This window comes from Syzygium oleosum, unplaced genomic scaffold, assembly GCF_021117445.2.
Source record: "Syzygium oleosum isolate NSW1041296 unplaced genomic scaffold, Sole_v2.1 Sole_v2.11, whole genome shotgun sequence".
Lineage (NCBI taxonomy): Eukaryota > Viridiplantae > Streptophyta > Magnoliopsida > Myrtales > Myrtaceae > Syzygium > Syzygium oleosum.
In genome coordinates, this window is record NW_026607495.1 from 7,329,568 (window position 1) to 7,342,614 (window position 13,047).

General features: G+C 37.4%; 1 protein-coding gene across 1 annotated transcript; it reads right to left on the minus strand.

The window, feature by feature from the left end:
• Positions 1–144: 144 nt before the first annotated feature.
• Positions 145–8,314, minus strand: LOC115687904 (calmodulin-binding protein 60 D-like). The gene is made up of 9 exons (XM_056315754.1): positions 8,310–8,314; positions 6,467–6,542; positions 5,635–5,684; positions 4,424–4,917; positions 3,946–4,106; positions 3,662–3,865; positions 2,401–2,635; positions 1,182–1,355; positions 145–268 (listed from the first exon to the last, which is right to left on the minus strand). Exons 1-9 carry the CDS (start codon positions 8,312–8,314, stop codon positions 234–236), a joined length of 1,434 nt encoding a protein of 477 aa, XP_056171729.1. The 3' UTR covers positions 145–233.
• Positions 8,315–13,047: the final 4,733 nt, after the last annotated feature.

Sequence of the window (13,047 nt, forward strand, 5' to 3'; positions counted from 1 at the left end):
AGAATGTTTACTGTATAGTTCTGCTGTAATAGAACTCACGAGATTCAAGCTCACAAATTCCATCTTGTCATCATGAAGCCACAAGCTTCTGATAAAATAAATATGACTCAACTCGTATTATTAAGATAAATAAAAAGTCTTCACGGCCAATGCCCTGAATGTCAAATCCAAAAAGTTTGCCGTGAGCAAGCAGTGCTTGGTCGATAGCCACATGATTCAAGCCCTCATTCACCTCATAGTTGCCAATCAATCCCATTATCCTCAATATCTGAAAGAGAACACGGTAACATCATATTGGGACCACAATTCAAACACTATGTTTGCTAATTTCCATGGAACCATAGCTGAACATTGTCGAATCTCACGCTACTAATGAGGCCATCACTATGTCCACTACAGGTTTTCCTAGAAGTTAGTATGCATAATTTGCCACAATAATTATACTTCGATCAGTCCTTATCATCAGATAAGTCGTATTAACGAGATAATGTAACTCTTGCAGAGAGATAATCATAATTGATATCTTAGAGAGTACCTACATAACTCTCTTTGCATGCAGTCACAACAGTTGTAAATTAACTAGACCCTATCAAACCCCTAAGAAGAGGTTATCAGTATGACAAAATTGAGTCGACTATCATATTTGAGATGCCAAATGATTTAGTGTTTCATTTGAGCCAGCTTCACGTTTACTTGTTTAGCTCCCTAATGGAACTGATCATAGCAAATATCGCAAAAATATCCATCTCTTTAAACTCATTTGTTGGTTTATAACCCTAATTTCACCATTCAAGAGTTGTAGACTGTTGGGTTATTATTGTCACTCTCTCTATGGTTGCTCTTTGCCCATTTCTTGGCAAAAGAAGGAATTTAAAAAAACAAAACTGCTTTCCTTAATGAGAAGAAATGAGCTGGTGCAATTCTTACTTTTCTATACACAAACACGAATGTGTCACATGAAAATGGATCAAGACCCAAAATATTAAAGCCATAGAGGTGATCCCATTTTATTTCATTCCAGCTAGTCATACCCACACCACATTCATCATCACGGCGAATATTAATTCTGCATATTTTCAGTATAGAAGTCCCAAACTTTCTTCTCAATTTTTCCACGAGAGAGGATAAAATAATACCATACCACGAAGCAATCGACATTACAAGGAGAAAATTCAACTTACCGAAAGCTAGGAAGCTCGAAGGTGACTCATACGCTTGGCCGAATGGAGGTACATTTTTATCTGCTGAAGGCTCTATTTGGTCGATACAGTCAATAAATTGGTTCGAAGGGCCATTTTGGGAATTGAGACCTTGTGACTGTGTTGGCAATCGAGCAGCAGTGATGCCACTATTTTCTGAAGAAAGAGAGAGAGCATTTAAATAATCAGCATTTTGTTGCATATAGACATTACGAGCTATTAAAGGATACAAAAATGGGTACTTCTATGATGCGGTACAAAGCCAACAACTTTTCTTTGTTCTTTAATTTTGTTTGTGTATTCACCACTTTGACATCATGCTTTTCCCCCACTTCATATCTTGTTTATCTTCATATTCTTCCATTTAACACGTATTCTCTAATTAGAAATGTTACTTCGATTTTCCGGTATATGCAACTTGAAACCAACCTCGACATTATGTTTTACCGTTTTCAAACAAATATATAAGCTAAATGCAAAGAGATAAAGTAAAGCTACATTGAGCATCTTGTGAATCACAAATATGCTCTTAACGTCTTACTCTACATAAAGAGAGGAATATACAGAAAGTATTATTTTTTGCAGATATTACTCTGTGTGTGACCAAACAAACCTGTCGTTTCACAAGTCTTAATGGTTTTCAACAGATCAATTAGGTTCAAAGGACACAGTACATTTTCCTTATATACCTCATACACGGGAGTGTAGATGTGACAACCTTTAGGCACCTAAGCACAATGGAATATGATTTGACCATCGATGCACACCATGAATGTGGGCAAGCCGAAGCAAGTCTCCTAGGTGTGGGATCAACATCAAGCCCATACATTCCTACCATTGTGAGTTATATGGACAGTTCAACTAAATAAATTTAGGTCCCAAAACCCATCCAATAATTAGGACATTGCAATCATGTGCTTCATGAGAAATGAGAACAGACACCAATGCTCCTACCCTGTATAATATTTCAGCATTTTCTTGTCTGACTATGCTACTTATGGAACGGTTGGTTTTCATCACCTCCAAAGCCATATCATTGGAATCCTGCATATTTTTCTGCTGAAGGTGTATGGTACTGTGAAACTTTTAGTTGCACCGTGTCACTTTGATAACTAAAACCCCAAAAGAAGTGGGTACATCTCAGCTAGTGTTTTATTATAGGCAACTTTTTCTTTTCCTCATAGACAGTTAGAGCGCATACCTTCCACTGTGGATGCTGAACTTCTTGGAGGTACTTTCAAACCAACTTGACTGGCCAATCTCGGCGGAGGCATATTGTCGTGCACTGGATGGCAGCATTGCTGATCTCCTAGAACTTCAGATAGGAAAGAACATGAGATCTTCTCCGACATGGAACTTGAAGAAGCCTCAGCATCAAACTGTCTAACATCATTCCAATTCTCATAGGCCTTTTTCGCCAATCTATCTGCATAGTCCTGGAAGACTTGAAAATTACTACTTCCTCAACCAGTCGCCTTATCAGGCTTATCTTACACGCAAGGTGACTCAAAGAATTCAGGCTGGACTTGTATGGATAACAAAGGCACAAAGAAGATGCGTCTAATATGTTTTTTTTTTTTTCCAAACAGATCAAACAAGGTAGGAAGATGCAAAGTTAGTGGTCAAAATATCAATAAGAAAATCGAGGACATCAAGTTCACAGAATTTGCTGAAAGCAACAAAAAGCATCTCCAGTTAAAAGTACCATAACATGGCAAATGAGTCAAAACTTAGAACTCGGTCCTAAGCTGCTAAATGCACTCCTGATGTTGCACATGGTGGTTTTGGTCCCATGGAAAGTGAGAGTACCAGCTAGAGTTTCATTTTTGGTTAAGAGAGCTTCTTGGGAACGTAATCTCATGTTGGACAGTTTACAGAAAAGAGGGAGTGTGCTGGTCTATAGAAGTTTCCTTTTCAAGAGAGAGGTAGAGACAGCGAGTCTCCTCCTTCACTCACCGTGGACAAGAATGATATGGGTGACCACTTATGCGTGCACTGGGCTATCTTGGGTTATATGAGGATCAATTGAACAAGAATCATGGGCATGGAAACGACTTCATTTGCCTCTTACTAAGAAAAGCAGGATTTCTTCAATCCCTCCTCTTGTTTTATGGTTGATTTGGAAAGAGCGAAATCAGAGAGCTTTCATTGGAGAGGAACACCCCCCCCCCCCCCCCAACTCTTTTTCTCGGTGCCCCTTATTAATATATTCTTTTTCCGGTCGAAAAAAATATAGCGAATATCATCAGATGTTCCCTTTTCTGGTTCTTTTTGTTGTTTTCCTTGGCATTTACAAAGCTAAAACTAAATGCACCTAATTGTTAGGAACCGCTCCCTGATCAACTGTCATACCTATGCTATAGTGACAATGCAGATAAAATTTTAACTGATAATCTAAGGTCAAGGGTTGTCCCTTGCAGATTGCATAGTAAATATCAGAAAAGGTAGAATTTCCCAATTACCTTCTGCTGGGGAGAAAATCTGTCAATAGTACAAAACACCCCGTTCACAGCAAGGCCACTGAGTTGACCAACATTGTTGAGTATAACAGCATGATCACTTTCATTATCGTGATAGTACACGTAAAGTTTCCCATTCAGAGTGCAAGTTTTTGCATGATCTAGGAGGACTTTCCACTTCTTGTCAGTCATGCCCTTTCCGAGAATCTGCAATTAGCAAACACAACATTATTCTTCCTGGTTCAGGGACTTCAATCCAAATTTGAGAACCATGTGCTGAATCTCACATTTCTCAGTTTCTTGGAGTCCATGGAGAGTTGTCGTAAAAACTCTTCCACCTTGTATATTCCTGCTTCATTCAGCCTCTTGTGAGATGATCCATCCTTTGCAATATTTGCCAATCTCCAGACCTCATCGTCAGATGCTGGTGGATAGTGTTTCTTGTATGCTGTGAAGTTAGAAGAACGTATTAGAGGAAGAAAATTGCAGTAACGCTAAGATCAATAGGCCAAACAAACTTGTGCAACTAAAAACTCCCTTTACTACTGGCCAAAGCACTAAGGCAGATTAGCCGAAGAAACCCCTTTTCCTTTCTTCAGGAAAAAATCTAGAAACAGGTCAATAAACTTCTATATTAAGATTCGTTACAAGTTAGTTGAATTGTTAGCTTAGAAATGAAGCTTTACTTTGTAACTACCACGAGGGGAGTAGAATTCTAAATATTTATTTCTTAGAGATAAAAGATAAAGACTACCATGGACTTACACTCTCCTCTATGCTCCTTCACAGTGAACGCCTCTGTTTTTGCTTCGCAAATGCGAATATTCTCACAATATCCAGGCGACACCCGTAATCCTAGCCTGAACTTCTTGCTCCGATTCCAGCTTGAATTGTCAGTGAACGCTAACTCACCCAGCACCCCAGTGCCTCCCTTTAGAATCACTTCAAGGTTTCCAGTAAGCAGAGGCCTCTTCCCTTCCCGCTCCTTCACTACATATTTCTCAAATTCTTCCTTGGTCCAGTAATCATCATCCTCTTTCTTAAAATCACCATCAATCACAACAACATCCAACTTAACAGAGGACTCTGGACCTGATTCAACAATATCGCCTGTATTTGCATTGATTAATATGACAACAATGGGCGCGCCGTGCTCTCCTTCTAGTTTCTGCCCAGTAAAGAGAGGGAGGGAGAGCCTGGTTTTGAATTGAAGCTGCAAGTTTCTCACTTCATCCTTCTTTCGACATTTTCCAGAAGATCTGCATTACCTCATCAATTAGCATTATAAGGTATTGAAAGACCCAAGCTCAAGCAAGAAAACATGTGCTGCTGGAAATAAGGAAGTGATCAAAAACTTACTACATGTACATCATAAGGCTGAAAGTGTTTCTTTGAATTATACCGTGGTTTGATTGACTTTGGTTCAAACAAGGATGAACGGTAATTGTCAGCAAACTCCACAATCCAGTTTGATGAAATATTCAATTTTAACAAGAATTGTTTTCAGTGTGCTTGAGCCAAAATTTTATCAATTATGGTTAGTGCAAAGCACTGTTACTGCCTAAATGACCTTTTGCATTCGAGTGTTGACTTTTTTAAATGAAGTTACAGTTTTTTTTTTTAATTCAGCCGTGAAATTACAGTACTTGCACTAGTCACAGACCCAATCAACATCGAGAAAGCTTAATGTTTTTTGACCTGATATTACCAGAGCTGCGATGGCGCACCCTAGAGTAGCATGAGCCCAACTACAAGATCATATACCTAAGACTAATAGAAATGACTTCCTTTTATATTTTGTATCCAAATTTGATCACATAAAAGCATAAACCTGGTGCACTAACTATGTACAATTCATTCAATATGGGCTTAGAGCGACATTTCGTGTGAAGATGTCGTAGAGAACCAGCTTGACAGCTTGATAGATAAGAAACATATCCAAAATGCCACCAAAGTAACTAAAAGTATACACTAACCTTACAAGTTGAGCAGATTGAGAACTTGCATGCTCCAACTCTTCCCTTACCTGACGAAAATTCACTAAGAATGAGGATGCACAACTGCATATAAAAAAACTATGAAGAATATTTTTTTTGATGTTTCCAAACTTTTCTACTAGCAATTTGTTGAGCACAACATCTAGCAGAAAATCCATAGGTCCTTAGAAGGAGAATGAACAAGCAACTACACAGTTGCAACAGAGAGTTATATCGCACCTCTAGGTATTCTCTACTACCCATTCTGTCAGTTTCAAGTATACTAACTTTTTATTGAAAGGTCGTTTGAGCTTGTTCTGCGAGTATGGCATGAGTTATTTTAGCGACATAGCACCTCAATCCCTTTTATCAATTGTTATCCCACCCACTTTGAGGATGGATGAAAATTGAGGTTTCCCTTCTCTCTATATGTTCATGGCTCAAATAGACATCGGAAATTAAATACTTAGCAGCACATTTAGGCGACCTGACGTGATACATTTTCGCATTTCAAGTATGTCATTGTCTATGTGCACAAGGTTTTCAAAATGGTTATGATGATGCATCTACACCCTAGAGCATTTTCTACTGGAAGAATCATGTAAAGTTGTACATACAGACTATAAAATCTAGTTTTCAACATTGTCATTAGTCCAAGTAGAACTCATGACAATGGCTTTGCAGATATTTTAGTATTTTCATTGGCAGATGACTAGTTGGTATGGCAATTCTAAACCCTTCATGACTGATTATTAGCCAATGGGTGAACGTGAACTACAAAAGTATGTACACATTCTACAAAGCAGTAATCTACATGGTTCAATTATCTTACCACTCTCCGACTAGTATCCTCTAGCGATGAGCAAATTTTTGGAATTAGTTCCTCTTTGAGAGTGTTCCGAATGCGACTGCATCAAGAAAATTTGCACAGGGATTGGAATCCAATGGAGTTGTTATGGTGCAAACAAGAATCTGAATAACTCTAACTCTAAACTATCTTTTCACTTGTATTCAATGGTATACACAATTAAGTTTTAGATTGATTTGGAAGAATTGTCACTAATCCAGATCTGGGCGAGCTCGGCCCTCGCCGGCGGCGAGGGCTATTTTTCGATCAAAAAAAAAAAATTCGACCAAAAAAAAATTCTTTTTCGATGGAAAAAAAATTTCCACGATTTTTAACTCGACCAAAAAAAAATTTGTAATTTCCAACGAAAAAAATTGGTCGGAAAAAAAAATTCGTTTCCAACGAATTTAGCCACGAATTTTCCAACGAAAAAAAATTTATCGCAAATTTCCAACGAAAATTGAAATTTTTCGTTGGAAAAATTTGCGACGACTTATTATCAACGAATTTCTTTTCGTTGGAAAATTCGTTGGAAATTCGTTTTCCAACGAATTTTTCCAAATTTTTCATTGGAAATTTCGTCGGAAAAAATATGTTTTTTTGTAGTGTAAGTTGTTATTATTTAATTCCATTGTTATCAAAACTTGGGATTAAAAGTTGAACTCAAATGTGCTATAAATCCGTTCAACATGTTTAGATCATTTTTGGTAATTTCCCAAAAAATTCACACACTTGAAGCTCCACAACCAAAAAGAAATATCATGTCAGATGCAAAGAGAGCTTTGGCTTCCACTTCAAGTCAACCCAAGAGGCCATGCTTCGCTCCAATCAAGTGAGTTCACTCTTCCCATTTAATGTTTCAACGCTTGTTTGATTGTCTGATGATCGTTTTAGCTTTACTTGAGGGAAGTTAAACGTAGAGTTCTTGAGTTGAAGATTTTTGAATTGAGAATTATAACACTGATTAGCTTTCTGCCGGATGACTGTTCTAAGTCGCTTTCGTTCAGTTTTTTGTTTGTGGGCTGGTGCTGTGGCTTCAATGTGATGTATAAAAGACCTCAGATGTTGTCTTCTCGAATCAGTACTCCTTATTCGAATTGAACTTGTTAGAATTTTTTACCTGGCAAGTGGGCTATCATCGTTACCAGGTTAATTTGCTATTTAGATTTGTAAATTATCCTATCTTTGCTTGTATGTTTGTGCTGATATTCACACAGTCAAGGATGGAACAGATTCAAGAGGAATCTTGTGCCGGGAGCTGTTTGACGGAGGAGGATCTCCAGAGAGCGGTAAGATGAGTAAAGCAACCAACTTGGACGTACAAAATACAGTCTTTATTGTATTTCAATAGAGAGTATGGGTGTGCAAAGGAATCGGGAACTGTTCGGACCGCTTGGAATCGGACCGGACCGGCCCAGAACCAGCGGTTCCCATGGGAACCGGTTCGGTTCCCGGTTCCAATTTATTGAAACCAGTGAGTAGCGGTCTGGTTCCCGGTTACAAACATGAAACTATCCATTCATCCGGACCGGATCGGTATATATATTATTAGAAAAAATTTGTGGTTGGGGATGATATTTTTTCTGAGTGTAAGCAACTGTTGTATGCAAATGGTGACTCTATAAAGAAGAGAGAGAGAGAGGTGAAAGGGCTTGGTTTTTAGTTGGCGCATTTGAACATTATTATTTCTATTATTATTATTATTATTATTGGATTGATTTTGGTTGGGGGTTTGAATATCTAACAACTTGGTTTGACTGGGATTCGTTGTTTTTCTTTTCACCGCTTAATCCACTTTCTTTTTCCCCCGACGCCAATTGAGGCAAACCTCATTCTTTTTTAAAATCTGATCCGCCTTTACGACTCTTATCTGGCAATCCATGCGCGTATGCAAATTCCGTCATGTGACACATGCGAACTGGGAGATCTCTCTCTCTCTCTCTCTCTCTCTCTCTCTCTCTCTCTCTCTCTCTCTCTCTCTCTTTTGCGAGAGATTTTTGACGCTGGTCGTCATTTGCAACGTCTACAAATTGGGTGGGGGCTAATCACCCAACACATTTGTTTGATGGTCGAACTTGAGGACCATGATATTTAATTGATAAATGCAAATTTGTGGGGATTGGAGACCAGTTTCATAGATCCATCCGGGAACCATACCGGACCGGTCCGGTCTGGTTCCCGGGTAGATCCATGGAATCAACGGGCGGTTCCTGATTTTCATTTTTCGGAACCGGTCCTTAGCAGATGATTTTTAGTTCTAATGTGAGAACCGCCCACCCGGATCATTCACACCCCTAATAGAGAGAGAGTATTTACTGAAATTACTCCTCCAATAGATTTGGATGTGAACTGGGACGATGTTGTCTAGTAGATTTACTTGAGATGAATAGTTAGGTGAAGTGGTGGTTATGCATCATAGGAAGGTTCTGGGAATCGTTACTTGCATGCTTCAATATAGTTGGAGGATTTATGTCGGCACTATGTTTAAGATGCTCAAACGCATATGGGTATTACTGTAAATATGCTACCTCGCAAAATTAGCAACTTAGCTCGTATTCTTTTGACAATAGTAATGATTACACGTGAATTGCACGTGAATAGAAGTTGTAGGAAAAAATTTGTCGCACGCCTAAGTTGACCACAATCAAGATTAGTATGGTATTTGATGAGGTGGCGACAACTAGGAAGACGACCTCTGGAGGGTTTGCCATGTGAGAGAGAAATGAAGAGACAGAGGAAGACTGAGACAACAAACAGTTTATCAAACGAACTCGAACTCGAAGTAATGAGTTTGTAATCATCGAAGTGTGTTCTATTTTGCATTGCTTTTTTTTTTTTGGCTTTTTTCCGCCTTTCGCCTATTAAGGAACTAAGCTATTTCCGTCTTCAACGTAGAGTTTAAGGTAAATCTCTTCAGCCCGATCGCTGATCAATGCTATCGCATGCTCGAATATTAGTTATCATTTAGGTGCGGCTTTCGAACAAGCAATCAAAAATTCCGATTAATCGTTTCTAACCTCACGGGGACTATAACTTATAAATTACGACACTGACATATGTGTGTTATAATTGTCTATTGAGAAATATGGGAGGCCAATTAGACTGGCTCTTCATCAAATTGATGATGTCAAAACGTTTTATGGTTTTGCTTGATTTGAAACGTCACAACCGGTCAATCATAATGCCAATATTAGACGAATCTCAGCAAATTTTGCTTTTGATGTTGAAAAGGTTTGCTTACTTTCTTCCCCACTTTACTATCTCGTGATATTATGCATCCATACAATATCATTTTCAAGCTTGTCGAATAACATTGCTTTGTCTGCGCACTTGAATTTTCAATGTATCATGGATCACATCACTATGAAACTTTTACAAATCTTATCCTTAGGTATTTCTCTCTTTTGAAGATTTTACCTCGGTTAGTAAATTACTCGTACTATTGCATGAAGTACACACATTAACGTATTTTTTAAATGAATAAATAAAACACTTCCATCTCCCGCACATTCATTGAACTTACGGAAAAATAATCATATTTTTTTTGGAATAAACCAAATCATACACGTGTAGAATATGTGTCGTATTACACTCGGGTAAAAGTACTTCGATTGTAAACTTACCGGCTTTCTTACCCGTGGTTCGCACATGTTTTCTTTGCAAAGAGATGATTAAGTGATTCTTGATGTATCATTTTCGTAAGAATTCTCAATCTTAGATAATTTTTCAGTTACCTAGATGGATAAATTGTTCTCAAACATGGATGTGGATGGGCTCCTATAAAATCTACAACTTAAAATACCTCAGCTCTTTCGCATTCCATTTGTGTTTCAATTATGGTCTTTCTCATCAAGAAATCGATCCGGTTATGACCTGGTCAGTCAACACCCATAAAACGAAGAAAAGGTCAAAAAGGGGGATGCTCTCCAAATGCTTGCTTCCAGAACCGTTGCATGCGTCTATGGAGGAATTGATTCCCTTACCTTTATCTGCCATTAACGGTGCATTAATTTCGCGAAAAATGAGTGATTTAAAAAATAATTTTCAAAAAATAATTGCTTATATTATTTAGAAAATTTAGTCTACGGAAAAAGTTTTTATCATTGATAACAATCTATGCCTAATTATTTTTGTGGGCGACGAAAAAATTTTCCATTCATTTATTTTTGTAAGCGATACATGCGATCATTTTTCAGAAAATATTTTTCAAATTACTCATTTTTCAAGAAGCAAACGCACCCTAAAAAAGCTCACATTCTCCTAGAAGAACACTCGGTTGTTCTCCAGTTTCACCCAAAATGGGTTTTAACCCAAACACCAAGGCATTGTTCCCATTTCCGTTAGGGGAAATTCCTTCTATAATCTTTCATGTTACTGTAATAAAATGTTTTTATTTTGTTACTTCTAGGAGAGAAAATTACGAACTTTCCCTTTTCAATAATTATAAGTTTGTTGCAATACTGTCCACCCACGTAACCAAATAAGGCAATTACAAGCGGCTAAACCAAGGGAGGCCAAAGTTAAAGCTAAATAAAATCTTAAGTTTAGGCTATTACGGATCATTATTTCTTTAATTTTTCAGAAGTCCTCTTTTTTTCTTGGGTTGACATTTCGAGGTTTGATATTTGCCCATTTGGTACCTACCGTCACATCCCAAATTCATACCCAGAATCTAGGGAATGGCTGGTCATCCTTTGTAAAATAAATCACGAAGTCTTCAACTGAAAAATAGAGATTCTACAAAATATATATATTAATTTAACAAAACATTTCTCCAAGCAAAAATAATAGCAAAGTTCATAGTGCTGTGAATTAATTCAAAATGAGATTTTGATAAATCCCATTTAATACCCTTTACTTGAGTAATCTAAGATAGAGTCTCATGCCACTTTACGTGGCCCAATTAAGTTTCTTTATCCGCCGAACAAGAAATTGCAATAAAAGGGGTAAGCAAAATCATGACTCCGGAAGTGACAATCATCACTTTTTTGGGATCAAGAAATAAATGGTGCATATTTGCATCAACTATGCAACACAGCACACCAACACAAGTATCACATTGCGGTCAACATATTCCAATACCACATATCATATATCCTCCAAATATGTCAACGTATGGATTCCAAACCTATTGCTCATGTCGAAACATTATGGTCACACTTTGCCAAGTGACAAGGCCTTGAAACTACAACGGTCTGTGCATATATGTCATATCTCAATACATAGGCCAACCATGAGCATCAATATAATATTCGTATATCATATCCAACATACTTATAAATGATTTGAAATAATTCACCCACGACATTTTTTATCCATGTTCAAAATAACACCCAACAAGAAATTCCATTCAATGCCCGATACTATTTTATGAAACAGTATTCCTCAAAATAATTTAATTTTCATTTATTCTCAAAATATGTGCCATAACATGACGTCAGACTTTTCCTTTAAGTAACCGCGTGATGCAAATTTTACCAAAATCATTCAAATGGTGAAACTCGTATGAAGTGAAATTACTCATCGAACAAATTTGAATGTGAATTGCGATGATGTTGTCTAGGACATTTACTTAAATTAAATAGTGAAGGACATTTGGTCAATATATGAGAAGTGGTTATGTGGATCATAGGAAGGTTCCGCGAAATGTCACTTGCACGCGGGCTTCATTTTAGTTGGAGGGTTTATGTCGGCCACTATGTCTATGTTTGAAGCTGAAACGCACACGTGTATTACCGTAGATATGCTACCTCGCAAAGTTAGCAACTTTATCTGTGTCCAAAAAGAAAAAGAGTTAGCAACCTTATCTCATGTTCTTTTGGTTGTGTTGAGCTTCCAAAATAGAGCCCAAGTGTGACAGCCTGACAGGAAATGAAGATTTTGTTATCTTAAGCCCATTTTGTTTTGTAAATAATAAATGATTTAAAATATATTTTTTTTAAAAAATAATTACTTATATAACTTACAAAAATGGATGAACAAAAAAATAATTTCATCATCCACGAAAATGTTTAAACATAATGAAAATATTTCTCATTAATTAATTATTTCAAGCAATATATATAATTATTTTTAGGAAAATATTTTTCAAATCATTCATTTTCCGTAAAATAAATAGGGCCTCAGAGTCAAAATCAGCCAAAACTTTTAACTAGAGAGCGAAAGTAGACTCAAAGATCTTTCCAATCATATGTGACTTGATCCAAATGGAGACGGGGAGAGTGGTTTAAGAGGGACAAACATCACCATGACGAATAGGCAAAACTACCGGGGAGTACGAGTGATAGGTTAAAGGAAAGTGGAAATATCGCGAACCTAGAGTTAGAATCAGCTCAAACCATGAACTAGAGATAAAAATCAGACTCAAAGGACTTTCCAACCAGAGGTGACTCATTCGAAATGGAGGTCAGGAGGTTATTCTAAGAGGGAGAGGCATTGCCGGCGAAAACAGAGCGAAAACTGGAAGTGGCAGTGAGTTCAAGAGAGAAACCATGCCAATCTAGTCAAATTCGTGAGAAAACCAAGCCTCATTCAAGTCCATTCATCTTTAATCTTCATCATCTTGA

Coding starts and splice junctions, on each gene's coding strand:
- LOC115687904 (XM_056315754.1), bottom strand. Junction 5,685..6,466: donor AGGATACTAGTCGGAGAGTG/GTAAGATAATTG, acceptor AATTTTCGTCAG/GTAAGGGAAGAGTTGGAGCA. Junction 2,636..3,661: donor GATTTTCTCCCCAGCAGAAG/GTAATTGGGAAA, acceptor CAAGTCTTCCAG/GACTATGCAGATAGATTGGC.